General features: G+C 43.2%; 1 protein-coding gene across 1 annotated transcript in view; it reads left to right on the plus strand.

Annotated features, from left to right (window-relative positions):
• Positions 1-23,988, plus strand: part of Ism1 (isthmin 1) — a 91,052-nt gene that overhangs the window by 62,974 nt on the left and 4,090 nt on the right. Inside the window, exons 4-6 of the mRNA XM_031372051.1 lie at positions 7,693-7,957; positions 13,637-13,780; positions 17,293-17,382. Of these exons, the coding sequence (XP_031227911.1) occupies positions 7,693-7,957; positions 13,637-13,780; positions 17,293-17,382 (499 nt within the window). The remainder of the gene's footprint in view (positions 1-7,692; positions 7,958-13,636; positions 13,781-17,292; positions 17,383-23,988) is intronic.

Here is a 23,988-nt window from a genome sequence, read left to right on the forward strand (position 1 = left end):
ATAAGGTTATGAGACTTTAGGAAGCATAAAGTCATATCCCTCCAGTCCTTCCTGTTGATGACACAACCATGAGTTACCACATACGAACAGCACCAAATGGATCTTGAAGGCAGAGGAAGAAAGAGTGCTGTGAGTTCCCCCATCGAAAAAAAAAAAAAAAAGCAGCAGGGAGGGGCTCCCTAAATGCTCTAGAGAGGAAAGTATTTAGGAGATCTTAGTTGACAGAGTGTGCTCAGAGACCACTACCTCTTCCAAGTAACATTCCTGTAAGTGCTGTAGTATAATGATTTATTGGAGAAAAAAAGACCTTTGCTCCTTGGAACTGTTCACGTGGCTCTGAAAGAGCAGTGGATCCCCAGGGAGGGATAGCCTGGCAGAGTAGGGACAGGTGGCTCCATACCACTGCTCACCCCCTTCACCATCCCCCAAGCTATTCCGTATTACAGCTTCATCTATGAAACTTTTCATTGTTTATAGATGTCATGCTTCCTAGGCTCAATTGCCCTCACCTCCAAGGACCTAAGAGCAGGGTCATTGACCCCCCCCCCCCCCCCCCCCCCCCCGTGGCTAACATTTTATTCCAGAGGCAGTAAATCGGGGAGGGTCTTCAGCCTGAGCTATTAGAGAAATAGATTTAAGAACTGTTCATGTAAAGTTACAGGAGAACGCCGGACTTAGGAGAAAGGAACACTGCAAGTGTTTTGAGCTGTTCCCTCATTGAAATTTTATTAGGTAGCATTGTGCTCCCAGTAATACATTGCATGTGGAGCCAAACTTCTTGGGTCCTGTTTCTTTCTCCATCAGTGTGGAAATGCCTTATCCCTATCCAGGCGCTGCTGACACCTGTGAATGTACCACAGTAGGGATACAGAGGCTGCTGGGATCACAGATTAACCCTGGGGAAAACTAAGGCCACCCCCCCCACTCACATGACAGATCTGTCCAGGCATTCAGCTGCATAAAAACCCCGAGTTTTCCTCCTAATCAGCTGTACTGTCTTTCTGAATAGGAAGTACGGAATCCTTTGAAACAGTTCAGCCTGGGAGAGGAGCAAACCTGTGTAGGAAGAAATAGACAGAGGTTGAGGGCGGGGTAAGGGAAGGCTCTGCTCACAGAGCCTCGGCTCCTCACAATGTCGAGTTCTCTCTGGGAAGTTGAAGTGTGGTTACGGATGGGAATCATCTGCCTCTGTGCCGCTGAGACTCTCGCACCCTGCTCCTGCGCAGTTGGAGCAGGTGAACGTCCCTGTCAAAGCTTCTTTTCACTTGCTCCTCTCCTGGCCCAGCTAGGGAGCAAGAAGTTTATCTCCAAGTGATGCTTCTGAAAGGGAAGCTTTGGAGGATGTGGTGGGAGGAGGATAGCGCTATTTCTAGGAAGACTTTGAGCTTTTCTAGAGTCACCTTTTAGACACCAGAGACCACAACATGTGCCAAGAGTACAGGTACATATGTCTATGGCTTCATACGTCAGATGGATTTGAGACAACGCAATTCCAACACAGAGATGTTGAAGCCTGACAGCCTTAGCCCACTGCACAGTTTCGGTTATTCCATTCTGCTTTAGATAACCCCAGTCTGTTGGTCGTATACACAGACAGTACAGAGGATAGGACAGCCAGTGTCTTATTGATCTGATGGCTTCTTTACCTTAAAGAGAACTGACCTTTTGTTTCTAGAAGGCCACAAGAAGTTAGTGTGAGTCGCTCAGAAAGCTATTCAAACAAAAGCAGCTACTTTCTCTGTGTATTCCACCCTTGTCTGTCTGTCTGTTTCTGTCTCTGTCTATCTCTATCTCTGCCTCTGCCTCTCTGTGTCTCTCCTCTGTGTGTGTGTGTTTGTGTGTGTGTGTGTGTGTGTGTACACTGTACATGCTCATATGCACAGCATTAGCCTGTACAGTCCCATGCACCACTACACTTGACTAAACCCAGTTCCCTGGTGGTCCTTTGAAATACAAGGTGCTTCCCAAAGAGAAGAGGGTAATGATTTCTTGGTTGGCAGCTCTCATCTGGACCTTAGGGCATTATTCTTTTGTTGAAAGCCACTGGTTCAAACCAGCCCAGCCAGGCACGCACAGCACAAAGCCCTGTTGCTGCTTACCATGGTTCCCTGATCATTTCTCTACTGGCTCTAGCCTGAGAATTGGTGTGTCAGTGTGTAGGCTTCTGGAGCCAGATCCTCTGGCCTCTCATGCTCTCACCCTAGACAACCTGCCCCTTACTCCCATCTAGTTATGCTCAGTTGGAACCCAGGAGCCTAGCAGGAATCAATAACTTTGTCTCTGACCTCTCTGCAACTCTAAAGCTCCAGGGGTGGATCCTGACCCTCCCTTGAAAATGTTTGCACCCCTGAAAAGTGACAATCTTGAGCTTCTGCAGAGGGCCATGTCCCTTGCACCTTTTGACTTTTAGGGTGGAGAATCCTTATAAAAGCCTAACATCTGCCTTTGCAGAGCAGCTTTATGCTGTCAGTCAGGCAGCCTCTGTTCCACGTGAATTAGACATCATGTTAGCACTGGATTCGGGCTGTTGAAAAGGGGGTGTGGAGTGGTACTATCTCTGCATATACATCTGTATGTAATACAACAAATAGAAAGAAATAGCCTCCGATTCCTAAGCTCCATCTCCATGTTAGATTTTAAACAACATTAGAAATTCAGTTCTCCTTTAAAAAAAAATCATTCAGGAAAGAAAGCTAATCCCCTGGGACAATTTAGACTTGAACTTTACTACTCTTGGCTGAGTTTCTGTTCTTTGGTTGATGGTCAGATAATAGAGACAAAAATTCCAAAATAAACTCATTATCAGTCTTGCTGCATCAATTCATTGCCACAGTAGCTATTTACAACCAAATATTCCCCTTTTCTGAACCAGTCTGAGGCCAGTATCCACTGCAACCAATATAATTCTTTTCTTTACTTCTATTGAGAGAGACTTAAACACAGATATCCACAGACATTTCTTCTCTACACAGATTTATTTCCATGGCCCTAGGCCTCTTGGGTGCTACAAGATATACTCAGAGGGACTGGTCAAGTTTTTGTTTGCTTCTTCTTCTGATTTTCTCTCCCGTATCTATAATACTTTTGAAATGGCCAGTCTGGCTGGGTAAGAGCCAAGAAATGCCTGTGCCCTCGATAAGGGCACCAATGGGAACCAACCTGGATAGCTGAGATTCTCATGGGCTTCTGCTATTATCAAGAACTATGCAGTCAAACTGAGCTGAGCTTGGAACCTAGCACCACCTCTCAGTCTGCGTGGGTTCTGTAGCCCCTGACCAGTTTTCCAATCTCTCTGTCACTCAGATTTCTTGTTTCTAAAATTGGTGTAATAATTCTACCAACAATAATCTATGTCATCTAATCTCTGGGGATTGAGATCACCCATATAAAGAGCTTAGCATAGGATTATTTATATGATAAACTTTCTGTATCTGATATATATGATTGGTGAAGATGAGGAGGATGACAGAAAAGCATCTATGAGGATAATTAGGTCAGCAAGATGGCTCAGCAAGCAAAGGCCCTTATTGCAGACCCCTGGCTACATAAATGTGGAAGGAGAAAATGGACTCAATAAAGATTTCCACACACCAACAAATGTACACCACACACACACATACACACATATACATACACACACACACACACAAATAAATAAATAACTTTTTAAAAGATTTTTGAAAGGCAAAAGATTTATCTGAAAACTGTCTCTATGCCTTCGTTGCCATCTACCTTGGGAAGATGATTTCCCCAAGCCAAGTCTGTGCCTGAAAATTGAGTCTAAATTTTGTAGAACACACAATAATGTCTGGGCAAGCTCACTGCTACAAATCTCAGTGCACTAACCACAATTATGTAGGGAATACCACAGTTTCTTTGGAGCATCATTAGGTCTGAAACAAGAGGACTGAATATCTTCCTGGTCTATTTTGTGTTCTTTCTGCTGAAGTTGTCAAGGAAGAAGGGCAGCAAAAACCTTTGCTGTAGACATATTTCTGGATGTTCTGTACTCTTGAGGGAATCCTTTCTCTGTCTGGAAAATTATAACCTACATCCATCTACTCAGTCCATTCAGCTCACAAAGCTCAGAGGAGCAGTGAGAGCAAAAGCCCCACTCTGTTCTCTGTGGCAGCACAGCTTCTAAATTCATGGTGGCCAGGGCTTATTAACAGTTAGACTGGGGGTTGTCTTAGTCTTGTTATAGAAAGTGCTTTGCAAAGCAGGAGTAAAGTGTTTGGTTCTAGTATAAGTTTTAACTATTGAGCAAAAATAAAATAAAATAACCAAAAAGCTGATCAGGGTTCTACTTATTTCCCAATTTTGGACAGAATTGAAACCTATTTTTTCATATCCTCTGGAGCAGAGAGAGTCTATCTTACATTTGGCCTGGAGCTTTTGAAAGAGGTCTCTTTCTTTCATGAGGTATTCTAAGGGACTTCAAGGACATATATTCAAGCTAGAAAGGAGGGCAAGATCTAAAGCCTTTATCAGCTTCAAGTTAGCTGTGCTCACTCTGTATCTTCAACACATTCGCGTTTATTGCCCAAGAGATCTTTGCAAAGGTTTCTCTGACTCTAAAATACCCAAAGAGAATATGGGAAACAGGAAACGAAAACTAATCCCAGCCATTTGAGAAGGCATTCGCCATGCTTGTTTCGTCTTTTTAATTGGATGCCTATAAAATTTCAGGTTCAAGATTAGATTTCCTCTTTTGATATCAGTATGAGGTTTCCACATTGCTGACTGTGGGGAAGGGTGGGTCCTAAGATTTGTTTGTGTTTTGTTTTGTTTTGTAATTCATTTGGGGTAGTGACTAGAAATTAAAGAGAAGAAAGAAACCTCGAAGCTGTTGAGATTCAGTCATTGATATAGCTTTTGGAGTAAATTCTTATTTTGCTACCCATTGCTTCGCCAGGCAAGGACTCTATTTTGCTTGGATCTGAGCAACAGTTTTGAAGGGGAAAAAAAATCGTATTGACGGTAATAGCTTGAAACATGAAATTGTTTTTATTCCCAGCTTGGAGAAATTGCAGGGCACATTTTGTTTAAGCAATCCTTTTGACTCCAGACTGAATACAAACGGAGTACCCAAACAAACGGTTAGGCATGTCCTCCCTTATCTCCTAGTCAAAGACTGATTTCATTACCATAATTGCCTGCTTGCCTGGCTCCCCTAGCTCTTGGCAGCCTTTCTCTTCCAAGACCCTTAATATCCTTGCAGACAATTGCTGCAGCTCAGTAGTTCTATCTGTAGGAAGAGGGGGATGGGGCTTCAAAGGAGAAAGCCCCTGTATTCAAAGGCTCTGCCTTGCCCATCCCTCCATGGGAGTTCTATATATGCTACCCAGCAGTGTGCTCTTTATTCAATTGTCCTTCCAAGGTTCCATGGGGGTCCATGTTGTCATTATTCCCTAGCAACTGTCCATTCTGCCAAACAACAAGGGTAGAACATGTGTGTTGTGTTTCTTTTCTTCTCTTAATTTTAGAATTGTAGCTGAATTACATAAACCCTTTCATAATTATAAGAATGCAAGAGATGCTCACAAATTAAGGCAATGGTAGCAGCATGAGCTAAATAAAGTTCATGGTGCTCTTCTATGCATCCCACAACAGAGGAGATAGATGCACTTGGCCTGACACATTCTCAGTGTCCTATGGGATCTACAGTCATCCTCTGGACCATATCTAGATCTCAAGTCTAGGATCACTATTGACTTGGCAGCTTCTTTAAGTGTCAGACTGAATACGATTCAAACAATCCCCAAGCTGTTTATCTAAAGGATGGGCACACCCCAGTGCAATTTGGCAGAGTATCTTAGCAACTCTTCAGATGTCGGGTCAGGGCAAAACTGGGATTGCATCTGCCCAGTACATCTTGCGCTGATTACTTGGAGTGCGTGTTTCTGATTCATACGCATGTAACCCTTCCAGGAGGTGTTGCAAGAACTATGTGATGGCCAGAGGAACCCAATGAGTCTTTTATTAATTTTTAAACAAGTTTTTCTATGCTGATTGTCTCTCAGAGCCAAGAAGCTATGTTCTTCCAGACCTGTGACAGATTTCAAAAGTAGGCTTCATTAATCCAAAGAACAAGTTCTAACCACAGCCCAGGGATTCTGTGCTTTGACCTTGCTCTTGGGGCTGAACAATGGGAGGAGTGAAATGTCAGAACTGGAAAAGCCTTGTCCTGAGGGCCTTGCACTCACATCTATGTAAGTTCTATAGCATCTACCCTGGCCCTAGTAACTGAGGCTCTCTGCTCTCTCTGTCCTGTGAGCAGGTCCTTACATCTATCAGTTACTTTTGAAAGGCAGCATGGCAAAGTTAGTAACAATAAGAGCTCTGGACCCATATCCTCCTCATTTGCTACTTCTTAGCCCTATGACTTTTTGGCCACCCATCAACATCTATGTGCCAGTTCCCCTAATCTATAAAAAGCTGTCTCACGTAGCAATCACTACAACACCCGATAGCTTGGAGCAATGACCACTGGATTGCTCGTGGTCCTCTAGGACCAGAATTGTGACAGAACTCAACCAAGAGAGTTTGTTCAGGTTCCATGTGGTATCAGTGGGGGTGGCCCAGCTGGGGCCGAAAGATCCATAATGCTTTCAATCGCAAGTACTTAGCCTCACTTTTCTCCCACATAGTCTTTCTTTTTATCTGGTGTGTCTTTACACATTGATCAAGGTCGGACTTCCTTACATATCTGGGAGAATATTCCAAGGAAAAGAATAGGGAAGCTGCAGTATACTTTTATGGCAGCTTCAGTACATTTTTTTGGCATATGCATATGCATGTGGCATGCATGCCAGTGTACACACATGTTCACATATGTATGAGTGATGAGTGCACTTATGTGTGCAGGTACACATATGTGCAGAAGCCAGAGGTCATCATTGTTGGTGTTTTCTTCAAACACTTTCTACCTTTATTGTATCAAGGCAGGGTTTCTCACTTGACCAGAGTGCTCTAATCCAATTGATCAGGCTAGCCCATTTGCTTCGGGGTTTGCCCTGTCTCTGCCTCTCAAGAGCTATGACTGCAAGCAGGCCACCCTGCTCACATGGCATTTGTAGGGGTGCTTAGGATTTGAAGTTCAGTCTTCACATTTGCTTAATGGGCAATGGACCACTGAGCCATCCCTCCAGCCCTCTGAATCATCTTCCCTAACCTGATGAATGTCACTTATGTCCATTCACCGGGACCAAGGGAGTCATGAGGCTATTCCCAGAGGACAGTAAGTGAAAGTGGGCTCCACTTGTTGATAGGAAGTGTGGTACACGTGCAGGGATGGGGATTGTGAGGTCTTGGTAAATGCACATGGACAGAGCACTTAGAAAAGTGTTTGACACGGCACCTGCTCAATAAATTATGCTCTGCTGTGATTGTTCTTCCAGCACCTCAGGAACATAGACAGTTGCTCTTTCAGTAAAAGGCTTCTCAAGAGTTTAGTCACCAGTAAACTGAGAACCTAGTCATGTCTAGCCTCTGCCTATCTAAGGCCATACTCCCTCCAGCCGTGGAGTTCATGGGAGCCATTCCTGGATGACTTATGTTCTCTAGCACCATGTAATTGCAGCTTTCTTTTCACAGGGGATGCAGTCACCTTTTCCTTCATCTCTCTCAGACCTTCTTCCTAGCTTGAGGCTGCCCACTCCTCATTGATGTGGCCTGTTCTGAATTCCTCAGGTCACCATAGAGGTAGTTGATGGCCCTGACCCTGAAGCAGAAAAAGATCAGCATCCGGAGAACAAACCCAGCTGGTCACTCCCAGCTCCCGACTGGCGGGCCTGGTGGCAGAGGTCCTTGTCCTTGGCCAGGACAAACAGTGGGGACCAGGATGACAAGTATGACAGTACCTCAGATGACAGCAACTTCCTCAGCGTTCCTAGAGGATGGGACCGTCCAGTCCCAGGCCACCGGACTTTTGAAACCAAAGAGCAGCCAGAGTATGGTGAGTCTAACAGCCAGTAATATAAAATTGGTGGAGAGAGTAAATGGGGATGATAAGACCTCCCAAACATGAGGCCAAGCAAAACCCAGTTTACAGTATGTGGTTTTCAGTCTTCTCTGAGGCATATCTCATAAAGGCTGTCTTTACAGAAGCCCCATGGAGCTGCCCGCAGAGACTTTTTTTTTCCTGGAAACTATAATTTTTAAATTATACTTAAGATATATTTTTAGGGTCTTTGGGGTTCTTTCCTGTCTTGTCTTTTTCCAAAATTTTATTTCATTTCTAAAGATGAATAAATCATTAAATCAACTTCCCTGTATTTTTTAACTGTTAAAAAAAAAAATCTATGCTGAAAACCAGTTTAATAAAAGAGATGTGTGTAGTTGCTTCCTGTGACCAGGCAGCTCCATCACATCTTATATTAGCAGTAGAGTGGCCCTTAAGAATCCACATGTACAAATTGGGTCACAGGTTGCCAAAGCAAGCTTTCCCCTCTCCGGTAAACGTTACAACCCCAAGGTGAGACTACAAGGTTTGTGTTTGGGGAACAGGCAGGTAAGGCAAAAGGAAACTTGCAATTCAATGAGTTAAAATAATAAAAGCTATTTTCTTACTGTAGTTGAGATGAGAGACAAGGTGACCGGATCTCAGATCCACTCTCAAATCCACTCACTCCCACAATCATCCAGTCTCCTTCTCTGTGTTACAAATGCCCTGTTGTTCATTTCTCATGGCTTCCCTATCAGCAGACCAAGAAACATGCAATACATAATGAGAAGTAGAGTGGCTTAGACGAGAAGCCCCCTTATTAGTCTCAGGTACTTGAAAACTTGGTCCCTAGTTGGTAATTCTGTTGGGAGAAAATTAGGAGGTGAGACCTGGTTGAAGGAGGTATGTCACTGGGGATGGACTTCAGGTTACAAAAGCCACCACCCTCCAGTGTGCCCTTTCAGTCTCCTGTTTGTGAGCTCTCAGCTGCTGCTCCAGTCACCTGCTATCTGCCACCTGCCGCTCTCCATCAGGGACTCTATCCTTCTGGAACTGTAAGTTCCAAATAACTTTCTTTCTCTTTAAGTTGCCTTGGTCACAGTGTCTTATCACAGCAATAGAAGAATCCAGATACAAGGACGATACAGAACATTTCAAAGAGATCCAGGCATGCACTTTTCTATCCACAGGACTTTCCCATGCCCCAATCTGACCAGAGTGAGGTTGGATAAGTACTGATTATTGGTTTCTTCATTAAGTTTCAATTCTTTGAAATTGTCTAAATTATAATGATCTAATTTTAGCAGTATATTTTGCAGTGATTTTTTTTTTCATGGAGTTTTCTTTGTAATGTTATGGTAGTTGTACCTTTAAAAAGGAAGGCTAATTTTAGCCAGAAGCAATGCTGTTGGGATAACAGACTAACTAACAGGATATATTGGGAATAGATCGACTTCAGATACAACTCCAGATATGCTGACTCTGAACTGAGTGAACATTCATATGTATCTTGACTTAGGATAAGCCTCAGTTTCCTTACCCATAAAAGGAGTTTAATTCTTCTTGCCATAGACTTATCCTGGGAGCTAAATGACCATCCAGGAATCTTGTGGCTCTTGTTTCCCAGTAACCAGGTGCAGACAAGTTTCAGTCAATCCAGTGCCCCCCTATACTAGAACTGGTCCACAAAGCTCTACTGTCCCAACACTATAAAAGGAAGATTTTGCCAACCCAAATAGCATCTTTGAACAGCAGCTCTCACCTCATTGCAATGCAGAGCATTGTCTTCCTTTTTTTGATCTCTTTGATGTCACTAGGGCTGTCAAAATGCCACAGAAATATTCTCAGGGACAGTCTGTTCTTGTTGTCTTTGTAATCACTGCAGCTGAGGCTCATTTTTTTTTTTTTTTTTTTTTTTTTTTTTTTTGCTCTGAACCACACTCTCTCCCAGTCACGCTGACTTACAGAGTCCTCACTTGTGTTTCCAACATCATAAATTAGCCTCACCTTCTGTTACATATATTACAACTTCTTCCATCTGGCATTAAAACAGAGAGGATTTCTCCCCAGAAAGATGTGTTCCATCCAGAAATCCTTATTCTGCCCTTTGACCTCATGTAATAGGAATCCCCTGAAAAGTCTTTGCTGGATGTGGACCAGTGTGTGACAGAAGCTCAAAACAATAAAGATTCTCCTAGGAGATTACTCCTTGATAGAAATGATTTATCATGTGGCTAATCTGTGAGCAGTTAAGGATATGAAGGAAGCCACCTACTGGTAGAACAGATGAAGTCCTTGTAGCTGCTTGTAGATAACATTTTAGGATAGATTTCTGTGCTGTATTTCTAACAGGTTTTAGAAGAAACCACTTTGTGAAATCCTAGCGTTCTGGAAGCTGAGGCAGGAGAATCATGAATTGAGGCCAGTGCCGGCCACATAGTTAGCTAATGCCTTAAACAAACAAACAAACAAACAGACAGACAAACAAACAACAAAGAAACTACTAACACCCCAATTTAGCAGCTTCAAACAACAGAGAAGGGCTCTCCCTCAGGAGTCTTCAGGTTGACTGAGGTGGGCTGACTCGGTTGGAGCTGACCAGTCTCCAGTGACCTTAGTAGCAATGATGGGGGCTCAGCTAGACAATTGGGTATGCTGAGATGGCCAGAGTCTCTCTCTTCCTGGACCTTAATTCTCTCGGGCTCTTTACATGGTAGCAGAATAAAGAAGACTAAAAAAAGACAAGTCTACATGCTTGGATATTTTGCAGGCCTTTGCTTGCATCCTATATTTGCCATCATCCCATGGATTGAAGAAAATCACGTGGTCCAGAACCAACATTAAAATGGTATAACCAAGGAAATGGACATGGAGAAAGGATTTATGGGCATCATTTTCTCACACACTCTGATGCAGCATTAGCATTTAGTCATTGTATGGTGTGTATGTTTTTGCCAAATTGATCCAAGCAAGAGTTGACTTGGAAAAAGAGAACCTCAATTGAGGAATTGCCTCCATCAGACTGCCCCGTGGGCATGTGTGTAAGAGCATTCCCTGATCAATGTGGGAGAGTTTATGGCGCACAGGTGGTCCTGGATTGATTAAGAAAGCAGTCTCAGTGAGGCATGTAGAACAAGCCAGGAAGCAGTGCTCCTCCTGCTCTTGACTTCAGTTCCTGCCTCCAAGTTCCTGCCTTGAGCACCTGCCTTGATTTCCCTTGGTGATGGATTACAATATCAGTCATAAGATGAAATAAATCACTTTCTCCCTTAAGTTGATTTTGGTTAATGTTTTACCATAGCAATAAAAGGAAACCAATATAGTCATGTAGATCCAGAAAACAGAAGTCTAGCTTATGTGAACATTCAAACATAGGTCTCAATGAGCTAAGCTTTGAGTTGAGTGACGTTTCCTCATATAAGTTGCCCTTACTGAAGTGAAAAGGAAAGGCTATAGGAGATTTCTAGATAGCAAAGGTACCTTTTGCTTTCATAAAGTTAAGCAGTGCAATGCTTGGACTCACTGGATTTTGTCTTATTCTGCTATTCCCTCCACAAGTGACATGGCTTCTACTTGTATGACTTAATGTTTGTTATTCAAGCTTACCCCCCTCTCTCTTTATGTTGTGAAAATATGAGACTCTTTAGTTGTACCTCTTCTTGCTCCCTTTAACAAAATCTATCCCTATCTCTCTGTGCAGGATAAAATGCAGTGTGTGTACATGTAATAGGATTCATTGCACATAGATGGCCTCACTGACAAGCATGCAATCATGTAATCATTCCGAGCATGCCTGAAAAGGTCTGGGAGGGAGCAGTGACTATTCTGTCTCAGACTTTTCTCCCTCTGGAAGCAACTTGACTATCCAGCCATGCTGGGTAGATGCCTCAGAGGAGACAATAGAGAGATTCACACTGGAAAAATGATGCCTAGTTCCCTAATGTAAAACATAAGCTTCAGACATCTGTTTGGCTGTGTGGTTGGAAAACTGTGTCTTAGAAGAAATCAAAGTTTGGAAAAAAATCAGTGTGATGGAGGGAGATAGAGATGGACGATGCTTCTGCGGGCAGGTACAACATGAGAAAGTTTTCCATTCAGTTAAAGAAGAGGCCATCACAATGACACACACACACACACACACACACACACACACACCATACACATACACTCAAACATTCCCATTCTGACAGTAGGCAGAGAAGACTCAGAAGTCCTATAATAGCCCAAGGTGCCTCCAGAATGAGCACTGTGTCAACAACAGCCTTGGCGACTGGCACAGGACCCAAGATTCAGGTGAAAACGTGTGGAGAACATTCTTGCTGGGTCTATGTAATAACAACCACCACAACCTATTATGAATGAAGGGTATCCCATCCCTTCAAGGTACATGACTGGAGGTCCCATACTTGGCACCCACAGAGGCCCTAAGGCTATTGGAAGCTGAGTATAAGCCAAGAGAAGTTATTATGGAGTGCTGTTACTGGAAAAGAGTCATATTTTAGAGAACAAGGGCATGATGTTGTAGCTCAAGCTTTCTTTTCTCTTAACTTGATAACCCTGGACAAGCCCTCACACTCTAGGGCTTTTGTTAACATTTACTTCTGGTAAGAGAAATTCAATCTTGACAATGTGCCTACCTCCCAGCCCCACTAGTGTGGTCTACTATCCTTTTCCATGTCATTCACAACTTTCAATACACTATACAATTTACTATTTCATATTCATTGTTCATTCCACCATGCTGAAAACTATTCTTAATAATATATCTCACATACCTAGAATTATGATTGACATATAGTGAGAGTTTAACTAATATTCATTGTACATATGATGAAATAATGGCTTCAAAGGCTATTTCTACATTTACTATTAATACATTGGTTATTTACTACTCTAACAAATCATCCTACTTGGCACCTGAAAAAATAGCAGTCATTATTTTTTATAATTTACAAACCTAGGAAGTACTAGACCACTGGGCAATTCTACTTTTGATGACTTCAGTTGCATTTAGTTTCTATAGGAAAGGATTGGGAACCTCCTTTACATTGTCAAATGTCTTTGTATGTCCTTCATATGGCTTTGTTCTTGGTAATATCTCATCATTCTTAAATTTGTTCACCCTGAAATTCTTTCATGATGGTTAGATTTACCAGATCAAACTAGACTGTAAGCCAATAGGGACCATAAGGTCAAAGTAAAACCATATTGCATAAAACCCTCCCCTCTCCTCCCTTGCTCTCCCCTCTCCTCTTCCCTTTCTTCCTCTTCCCTCTTCTCCTCTCCTCTTCTTCCTCTCTTACCTATTCCCCTCCCTCTCTCTCCTCTCTCCTCCCCTTCACTTCCCTCCCCCATTCCTCTTTCTCTCCCTCCCTTTCTCCTCTCCCTCTCTCTCTCTTCCTTTTCTCCCCTTTTCCCTACCCCCTCACCCCACAAGAAGAGAAGGTATATCCCAAGGGTTATGTTCTAGTCACATACAGATCAATACAGTGCTGCAACCCTCTTGGTCTTCACAAAGCTGAGCTCTAAAGTGACCCTGCAGCTGTGAACCTTTGAGTTCAGGCTGTACCCAGTCCCCTCAAGAGCCAGAATACTGGAAGTGGAAGAATGCACAGTCAACAGGCAACGTGAGCAGGAGACATGGGAACTCTTCAGGTGGGGATGATGACCATCTCTCTGGCTCCCTTCCAGATTCCACAGATGGCGAAGGGGATTGGAGTCTCTGGTCTGTCTGCAGCGTCACCTGTGGAAATGGAAACCAGAAAAGGACCCGTTCTTGTGGCTATGCATGCATTGCCACAGAATCCAGGACCTGTGACCGTCCAAATTGCCCAGGTAATTGTGTGGCTGTGGCTCCAAGTTCAAGGAGAAGGGATTTTGTTTTTGTTTTTCATTTATATTTTAAAACTTGGAGAAATTACTTAAAAGAACTATTTCCTCATAAGTCTTTTGACTAGAATGAGACAACTAGAGACAGCTGATAGACTTGGTGGATGGGAAGATGGATTTGCTGAGTCTTTTTTTTTTTAAAGATTTATTTATTTTATGTATATGCGTACACTGTACGCTGTACAGATGGCCGTGAGCCATCATGTGTGTGGATGCTGGGAATTGAACTCAGGACAGCCCCTCTTGCTTCTGCGTAGTACACTGTAGCTTGCACCAGAAAGGGGAGTCAGATCTCATTATGGGTGGTTGTGAGCCACCATGTGGTTGCTGGGATCCAAACTCAGGACCTTCGGAAGAGCAGTCAGTGCTCTTACCCGCTGAGCCATCTCACCAGCCCCATTGCCGAGTCTTAAGTATAAGTGCAGTGCCCGTGACTAATGCTGTGCCATCTTGTACTCATTTAACTCTAAGGAGGGACTCTGGTCAGTGTGGACCTTTGATGTGGGATTGTCATGACTTGAAAAACTCATTGGAAAACAGATACTTATGTCTGATAAGGAAGCCAGCCTGAGTAGATTCTCCTTCTCAGGAAAACCATAAAGTTAACCCTGCCAATAAGACCCGAGAGTAGCCCAAGGCTTCCAAGAGAACAAACTGGGACAATTTAGCATTTAATTGTGACCTTATACTGCAGTATCAGTGCCTTGAAAATTAAAGTAAACTGATAACGTGGTGAGGAATCATGTTGGGACTAAACAATAATTATGACTGTGGTTGTCAAAGTTAAAGTGGTTTGTCAAAAAAAATTGTTTATGGCCTATTGGTATAGATGCCTCCATTGTTAGAGGGATCAAACAAGAGGAGGCAGAGGAGGAGAAGAGACAGCCAGGACCATAAGTGGCCCACAGAGCCTAAACTATGTGCTTCCTGATCCTTTACACAAAGCTTATCTTCCCTTGGCCTATAGTTTTACAATGTTCCCAATTGCCAGGCAGAATCCCAGCCTACAATAATACCTTGGGCCCTTTCAAGAAACCACACATTCCAAGTGGCTTCATCTAAAAGAAATTTCAGAGACAGAAAATCTGATCCCTTTACATCAGACCTCCTTTTTCTATCCCAGACATTCTATTCTCAATCCAGAGACATTTGGACCAAAACAAGAGTAGAAGCACAAAGAGATTTCTAAAGAGGGGAGGAGGAGTGGCTGGAATGAAGTCTATACTGGCAGAGGGCATGTGAAGAAAATGGGAGTTGAAACGTAAGAAGTGGTGGCTCTGGCTTCAAGTCAGCCCTGCAGACTCGCCTCTCACAGTTTTCCCAGTGCTCATTGCTATGTGCTGAGGCAGAAGTCTGACAAGTGGGTTTGGGCTCTGTAGGAATGAAGTTGTAAATGATAACAGGGTAGAGAAGGAAGGTTGTCTAGGGATGTGGGTGAGGTGTGAAGTGCTGTCTATCCATGTGTGAGGCCCCAGGTTAGAGCGCTAGTGCCAAGAAAGAGGAAGGAAGGAGAGAAAAGAAAGCAAAAGGATAGGAGCGAAGAGGGGGAAGGGATGGGAGGGAAACGGAGGAGAGGAGAAGGAAGGGAGAAGAGGAGAGATGAGAAGAGAGAGAGGAAGGGAGGGGAGGGGAGGAAAGAGGAGAGGAGAAGAAGGGAGGGGAAGAGAGAAGAGACTGGTGGGAGGAAGATAAAGATTAAGGAGTTGAAGAAAAACAGGAAAAAGATGGTCATAAAGAAAAAACAGGAGTTATAGTTATCTGGGGAAATAAGTACCAATCAAACTTCCATGGATTTTATATATGCAATTTCATTTCATTCTCAAAACTGCCCCATGCAACAAATTTATTAGTGTATTTTGTTTAGTATCTGTGGAAATTGAGACCCAAAACCAGCAACAAATGACACTTGTGTAGTTTGAATCCATGATGCCTGATTCCAGAGTCCACGGCCTTAACTGATACACACTTTCTCCTTCACCATGAGGAAAGGTCTCCAGCTCAGCCACAGACAGACACAGACAGATTTTTACTTTGAGTTATAGGGGCATGCCTGTATTTCGGTCAGAGCTAGGATACAGAGCCCAGGCAGGAGATGTGGACTTCTTGTCAGGGAAAAGCTGGCCTCTGCTGCCATTTTGCTTGTTTCTTTCTTGGGCAGCCAGCATCCCTCGTGCATGCATTTCTTCTCATCTGCCCTTGCCCGCTTCAGTCTTTCAGTCTTTCTACTTTAGAGGGTGCCAGTTTCAAGGATCCCTTTGGAAAGGAATGATTACTTTTAGGAATGATTTCCTTTCTTATTTGGTTGGTTGAATCTCTGAGTTACTGAAAGTAACTTTGGAATAGACAAGTTCATGTAGGCTTGATTATGATCATCCTGTAAAGGCACGTTTCCCTGAGGGCTGGAGAGATGGCTTAGTGGCTAAAAGCAACTGCTACCCCCTTTAGTTCCCAGTACCTATGTCAGGCAGTTCACAACCACCTGAAAGTCCAGCTCCAGATGCCTTCTTCTGCCCTTCTCAGGCACAGGAATGCACATAACACACACACACACACACACACACACACACACACACAATGTCTTATAACCATGTCCCTAGGTCAACTAAGGACCTATTGTAAAATCTGAGTGATCTCCTAAAGGACACCCAGTCATGGCAGCAGTGAAGCTAGAATTGCCCAACAATAATAGTGCTGCCAGCCTCCACTCTTTCCTTTTCCTCATGATTTAGCTTGCACATAACTCCTGTTTGTAAGGAAGCTGAGTTAGGTGTGGTAATTCTAACAGGTTTAAGAGATCTGAAAGGTTTACAGCAAACTAGGTTCCGTTCCTAGTAATGGGGCAGGGGGAGGACATCCTCTGTGCATCCTTTCTGAAACATCAGTGGGAACAGAACTAAACAATTAATGAAGCAGGAAACACATGCTTCTATATCCCCTTCTGGGAGATGCTCGCACCACACTTCACTCATGTAACTCAATTGACTCTGCAAGGGAGAGGTGTCAGATCTGAACTTAAGGAAATGAATACTGAGGCACACAAAGATGAAATGTCTTGCCTAGGTCCACACAGCTAGTAATGACTTAAACCCAGACAGCTGGCCATTTACAAGAAAGTATTGAGCATTCTGCTGTCTGGGGCTTAGTTTGTCACTCAGCAGACAGCTACAAGCACCCCACCAATCCCTACCCCTCATCACCAAGGGAAATGGCTGAGTCCATGGAACTCATGCAGGCACATTTGGATCTGATTTCGAGCTGTGAATAGTATCTGGGGTTTTAATATGTTTTATGCACCGCTACCTGCTTTTTACTGTTTCCTCTGTTGGCAAGTTTCTACCCGTGAGGAGTCATGAATATAAAAGAGCTTTGTTCAGGTGTTTTGTTTTGTATTTGGGGTGGGGGGGATGGTGAATTTTTCCATATAACTGGTAGAAAATGAGCTCTTGTTCTGTGTTTAGGAATTGAAGATACTTTCAGGACAGCAGCCACTGAAGTGAGTCTGCTTGCGGGAAGTGAGGAGTTTAATGCCACCAAGTTGTTTGAAGTTGGTAAGAACTTTTTTTTTTTCTTTTTTAAATCAAAATATTGGTTCAGTGCTTTGGAGATTCATTTTGCTTTTGCAGTGCCATCCTTGGACCCAAGAAAATGTTTCATTTTTCCCTTTGAGGTCCATTACTCCCAACAAATTTCTTGCTTACTGAATAGACTCCAAGCAAGAAAGACGCCATCCCTCCGACACCAGACTAGACTGAGACATAGGACACCTCTGTGTGCAACTTGCAGAGCCTCCTAAGTGAGAGACAGGCTGGAGCACACCCTCCCCTAGCAAAAACTAAATCCACTACCCATCTGTCTTCACCGAGAATCCAGTAAAATGAAGTCTCCAGCAGAGGAAAGGAAAAGGGGAGGAAGTTTTCTCAATATTTCATACTTCCTTCCACTGCAAAAATTGTCCATTAAAATTTTAAATTAAAAGAAAAATTCAGTGTGTGTGTGTGTGTGTGTGTATTTGTGTATGTGTGTGTATGTATGTGTATGTGTGTGTGTTTGTGTGTGTGTATGTATGTATATGTGTGTATGTTTGTGTGTGTATGTATGTGTATGTGTGTGTGTTTGTATGTGTATGTGTGTGTTTGTATGTGTGTGTATGTATATGTGTGTATGTTTGTGTGTGTGTATTATGTGTGTATGTATGTGTTTGTGTGTGTGTTTGTATGTGTATGTGTGTATGTTTGTGTGTCTATGTGTGTATGTGTATATATGTGTATGTGTGTGTGTTTGTGTGTGTGTATGTGTGTGCTTGTGTGTGTGTGTGTGTGTGTGTGTGTGTGTGTGTGTGTGTGTGTGTGTGTTTCTCATTTCTCTACTAGAAAATGCTGGCTTGAAAGCAACAACCTGAATGAACACGGCAGACAGCATCCCCTCAGGTGCAAGCTTGCTTTTCAGCACAGCCTCAATTACTTCTGGATACCAGTCTGTGTTGTAAAAGAGTTAAGATTCCTTCCATCCCCACTTCTTTTATCCCTGAGAATTCTTTTGTTATCTCAAGTCTGCTGAACTTCCTCAGACAAAATGAAGCAATCCTAAGTCTCTTTTAGTTTCCTTGCCCAACTATCTTGAGACGTAATTTTCTCTTTCTCAGAGAACTTCAGGAGTCAGTCAAGGGTCTAAGTAGAATAGTCTAGAAAACAAAGGATGACAAAAATGTCGCCAGTATTCTGATGAAAAGAAACAGTAAAGAGCATCAGCATCAGCAGTGGTGGGTGGGGCAGTCCTTCTGCCTAGTTCCTCCAGCCCCAGCTGAGGAGGTATTCACAGTCGAAAGCTGCTGGGCAAAAGACAGTCAGTCTTCTCTAAGAGGGTGGCCTCTGGTAAGTTGAGTATGCTCCAGTTGAAGACCACATAGCCAAGAACATTTGGATGACACAGATTGGTCTTGATGGGAGAAGTGGGGGAGCTGAATGGTTAGAAAGGAGGGTATCCCTGGGAAGAGTGGAACAGTGAATGTGATAAAAACATATCGTACAAAATCCTCAAAGAACTAATAACATTTTTTCTGAATTATGGGGGCAGCCACATCTTAACCACCGTAAGGTAAACACCAACTAGTTGAGCTCAATTTTCAAGATAGATCCCAGACTTTGGCTTAGCTAGAATATGTTTTGCTTTTTTACAATGCTTGTTAATAATTTATTTTTAAAACAAAACCTATTCAAACATATCTATAAGCCAAACTCAGGACAGTTCAGAAATTCTGTGTTATTAGGACCTTCACTCACCCCCACCTCACATACATAGTGGAATTGCATTTATTTAGCAAGAGTCTTCTGCAAGCACAATTCCCTGGATTCAATTTTTAAGCTGACTTTAAAGGTCTGAGGTCTTTGGGGGACAGAGAACTTCTGTCTCCTCCTATCACATTTCACAGGCAAGTGCCTTTTACCTTTCTCTACAGGGCAAGGTATGAGACCACATTCGATGCATGGCTAAGGATACCAGAACTGACTAGACCTATTGCAACCAGAGTCCAGGCAAAAATGAATTGAGTACATGGGCAATTGGCAATGATTTGGTGGGGGACTATTTCTAAAACTATTAGCAGAGTTTATTTAAACCAAAACGGAAATGCAGAACTGGCAACACTGGAGAACTCATTACTATTCTTGATCTGATGGAACTTGGATAGAGGCAGCAAGCACAACTCAGAGGGAGAGCCACCTGATCACAGTCCCAGATCCCCAAAAAATACAGGCAATGTGCAGGAAGAGAGAAACCAGTGAAACGTTCTAGCCTCACCATCTTCCCTCTGTATGGTCCATTGATGGGTCCTCCCATTGGGCAATCCAATCAGAAAGCAGGGGTAAAAAGCCTATTGATATGGTCCACATGTATCAGGACAAGAGCATCAAAGGATGAAGAAACGGAAGGGCAAACAGAAAATGAGAAAATCAGACAATAGATTGCCACATGGTCCAATTACTTAAGCTAGCCCAGCCTTGAGTTTTCTCATCTGTAAAATGGCATGAGGCAGGAGTGCATCTTACAGAATGCCTGCAGAATCCAGTAAGTTAATTATCTGCCCAATTCAAGCATGCCCATCACACTGAATACCCTGTATAAGTACATTTTTTTAAATGAAAGTAGGTCAACAAATGTTCTATAGACACATGAGTTGCAGTAGTCTCCTACCTTGGAAAATATAATGCCATTTCCCCAGGCTTCTTAAAGTTTGTTTCTGAAGGTCCTAACCTTCCAAGATGAGCCTGTGACTTCCCCAGGTACTACCCAGAAAGGAACTGTCCCACCCTAAGTGACAGTCAGGAAGACACAGCTGAGAAATCCTAAAACTTAGAGAAAAAGAAGAGCCAGTGTGCACACAAGCTGGCCCTACCCAGGACAGTGCACTGTTCACTTCACATCCCCTGTCACTGCCACTCCATCCCAAGTTCATTGGAGAAGTCCTCCTCTCATGCCAACTTGGCATTTGGTCAGCAGAAGCCCAGCGAGTTGAAATGCCTTGCCATAAAGCTGCTGAGAAGTTGGGCTTTTATCCCAGCCAGGTTAAGGTGAGACTTTAATCTCATACCATAGCTCTGTGAGAAATGTACCATCTCCCCCCACCTGCCCCATCTAACTGATGGGATACATGCCCCATCCCAGCTGACCCTCGATCCTGACCACGTGATCCCATATATAACCATTCCAGCCTCCCAGGCGTTTGGCCCAGAAATGACTGGAGTCTTTTCTCCTGCCTTACTCTCACTATCCACAGACTTCACAGCCACTGGAGTCTAGTAGTTCTGACTCCTCTGGATCCAACTTGCTGTTGCTACCAAGCATATTTTTTCCTGAGCTCTTACTGTTAATATACCATACTGAATTCAGCACTGGATCAATTTTCTTGCTGTCTAGCTCAACTGATACACATTTCACTGAGTACCATGACTCCCTAGGGACCTCTGAACAAGCCTAAACTGAACAAGATCTCCATGGCTTGATACCCAACAACCTTGTTCTCTTGGACATTCTACTCCAGAGGAAAAGAAAGAATCCTCAGCCCCAACCCAGTTATCCTCTCTCTCTCTCTCTCTCTCTCTCTCTCTCTCTGTGTGTGTGTGTGTGTGTGTGTGTGTGTGTGTGTGTGTACTAGGCTGGAGAACCCTCATGATCTCCGTGTCTCTACTAACCACGCAGAGCTGGGGTTACAAACATGCTCACTGCATCCAACTTTTTCATCGGTGGTGGGGATCTAAACCCATGCTTTGCAGCAAGCACTTTATGCACTAAGCCATCTCTTCAGTGCCCCATCAGATTTTTTTTTTTTTTTGTACTGCTCAAGTTTGGCTTTTACAATTAATGCTTAGCTGCAGGCCTTCCCCTGCACCCTCCTACGACTGGTAACTGAAGCTTGTATCAGTTTGGATTCTGCACATACCAGACTGGAAAGGACGTGCAAGGTGACCGTATGACACCTGAGGAAGGAGAAAGGGAGAGCTGGGAAGTACAAAAATCAAACGCGTCTGAGTCCTGTCCAACAGGGGCTGCTCAGCTGAGGAGCCCCAGCAGGAGAGCCAGGCAGCAGTGCTTCCCCCATGTTAGTTCATTGGCCTGCAGAGCAAGTCTGACCCAGATAACGGAAGGTGGTCAGCAAAGTATACAGAGAGACTTTCCTCCAGGAGCTCTGAAGACGAAATCGGGCCAGTACCAGCCCTACCACGGCTCATGACCAGCATGATATGACTTGTACCCAAAACTTACCTACTAGAAATAACATGTTGTTTCAGTTTTGAAGTGTTTTGTTTTCGGTTTGTTTTGTTTATTTTTTTTTCTTTTAAGACAAGAGAGCCAAGTATTATGTGGTACATGCCTGTAATCCTCGCGTTCAGAGGCTAAAGTGACTTCCAGCCTAGCCCAGGACACGCTGTGAGACTGTCTCAAAAACAACAGAAGAATGTCTAGGTTTAGGCAAACAGGGTTTTCTTTTATGGAGAAGTAAATAAAGCCAGAGAGAACCCAGTGGTGCATGCATTGGTCAGCTTTCTGTCACTGTGGGAAAAAAATACTTGAAAGAGAAAAACAACTTAAAAGGAGGAAAGATTTATCTTGGCCTCTGGTTTCCGAGCATGGTATGTAGCCTGTTGCCTTTGAGCCTGCGGCAAAGCAGAACATCACAGTGAGCAGGTGGTGAGGATGTTGTTCACCCCATGGCAACCAGGAAGGAAAAGAGAGAATGAACGGGACTATAGTCCCAAGATGCCTCTCAACTGCACACACTGTTATCTTCTATAAATCCCCTTACCTCCTAGTAGTGATGGGGACCAATATATGGGCTATTGATGGGCATTTAAGACCCAAACTATAACAGTGGCAAATGAGATAGAAGTGTGGCAGTGTGGAACAGCAGATCTAAAAGTGTTTTATCCTTAGGACAGCCAACCTAATCTCATAAAGAATCCTGATGGAAAAGCTGAACGCTAGCCCAACAGAGTGAAGGCAAAAGGCTGGAGGGTGGGTGAGGGAGGGGCAGAGCTTGAAGAAAGGAGAGCGGTTTAGCAAAGCTTGGTGAACATGTATTCTGTTCTGAGCAGTCAGTGTGGGCAAGCAATTCAGCTCATCATGAGGAAAACAAGGAAGGTCTATGTCTGAGTTTATCACTCATAAATAGAGACAGAACACCCATGAGTCTCATCTGAATCCAATGTAAAAAGTGGTTTCAGGAAGGCAAAGATGGGACGGGGACAAACATCCTTATGTTCCTGTTTTCCAGGACAAAGTTCTTTGAAGCTCAAGCATTGATCCTACTTATATCCTCTTTTAGTTTTTGTTTTAATAGAAGGTCTCACTAAGTTGCGCAGATTAGCCTTGGACTCCTTTTGAATAACAGGCTAGCTGTGAACTTATTCTCTATACCAGATTTGCCTTAAACTTTTTCTGTAGACCAAGCAGGCTTTGAAGTGATACTCCTGCCTCGGCCTCTAGAGAAGCTGGGATTACAAGCTTATATGCTTGTGTTTGTAAGTACGTGTTTAAGTATGTCATTGTCATTGAGTGGGGATCATAAGAAGGGTTTTCTGAGTTCCTAGGTTACAGTGAGACCCTCTATTTGCTCCTCGCATCTGTTTAATCTCTACCTTGTATCAAGTTCCCTCCAATCTAGCTATCATTTTCCTCAGTATCCATTTCTACCAGCGTTTTGTCCTCAGAGTCTGATAGAGACCAAACCAAAGGATACACTCATCTTGACCCAAGCAACTGAAGGAGCATGAGAAAGACTATGAGTAGTCAGGCAAGGGCTAGGCTAACCTGGGAACCTCCTCTCCTATCCAAGAAGAGTGTCACTGTCTACCTACACCCTGGCCAGTTGTTCCCAAGAGGCAATGCAAGAATGGCATTGTGCAAATTTCAGTTCTTAAAGAAAGGCACAAATTGAAGTCCATAGTGAGGTGCTATGGTACATGCCTTTAATCTCAGCACTCAGGAGGCAAAGGCAGGCAGATCTCTAAATTAAAGGATAGCCTGGTCTACGACGTGAGTTACAGGGCTACACAAAGAAATCCTGTCTCAAAATAAATAAATGAATATATACATACATACATACATGTATTAAAATCCATAAATTATTTTTATTATTTAAAACAAATTTTAAGTTTAAATATATTTTGATCATATTCTTCCCTTCTTCCAAGTGCCTTCCAGATCATCTCTGCTTTCCTGCCCACCCAACTTTAAGTTCTGTCTCAAAAAACAAACGCCCAATACAACAACAAAACCAAGAAAACTAGTTAAAACCATACCTAAAAGAGGAAAAAAAATAAAACCACCAAGCTATAGCCAAATAAAAGGAGTATTTGACCAACATACAATTTGAATCCATAAATTATTAAGGGTTTGTAACTAATCAAGTTTTTCTTAATGCTTTAAAAGCCAAACATGTCACCTCTGGGTTCCGAATCCCACTCTCAGCTCTTTGAGGCCTCTTAGCCCGTAACTTGACATATACTGATAATTAAGGTCCAGCAGTTGGGAATGGTTTAAAGAACTCAGTGAGTGGTAAAAACAAAATAAACTCAACTCTACAAGTGATCCTTTGAGGTCTTTCCACCATATTACCACTTACATGGGAAATTGAATATAGCTCTTTTTTTTTTTTTTTT

This window comes from Mastomys coucha, unplaced genomic scaffold, assembly GCF_008632895.1.
Source record: "Mastomys coucha isolate ucsf_1 unplaced genomic scaffold, UCSF_Mcou_1 pScaffold15, whole genome shotgun sequence".
Taxonomy (NCBI): domain Eukaryota; kingdom Metazoa; phylum Chordata; class Mammalia; order Rodentia; family Muridae; genus Mastomys; species Mastomys coucha.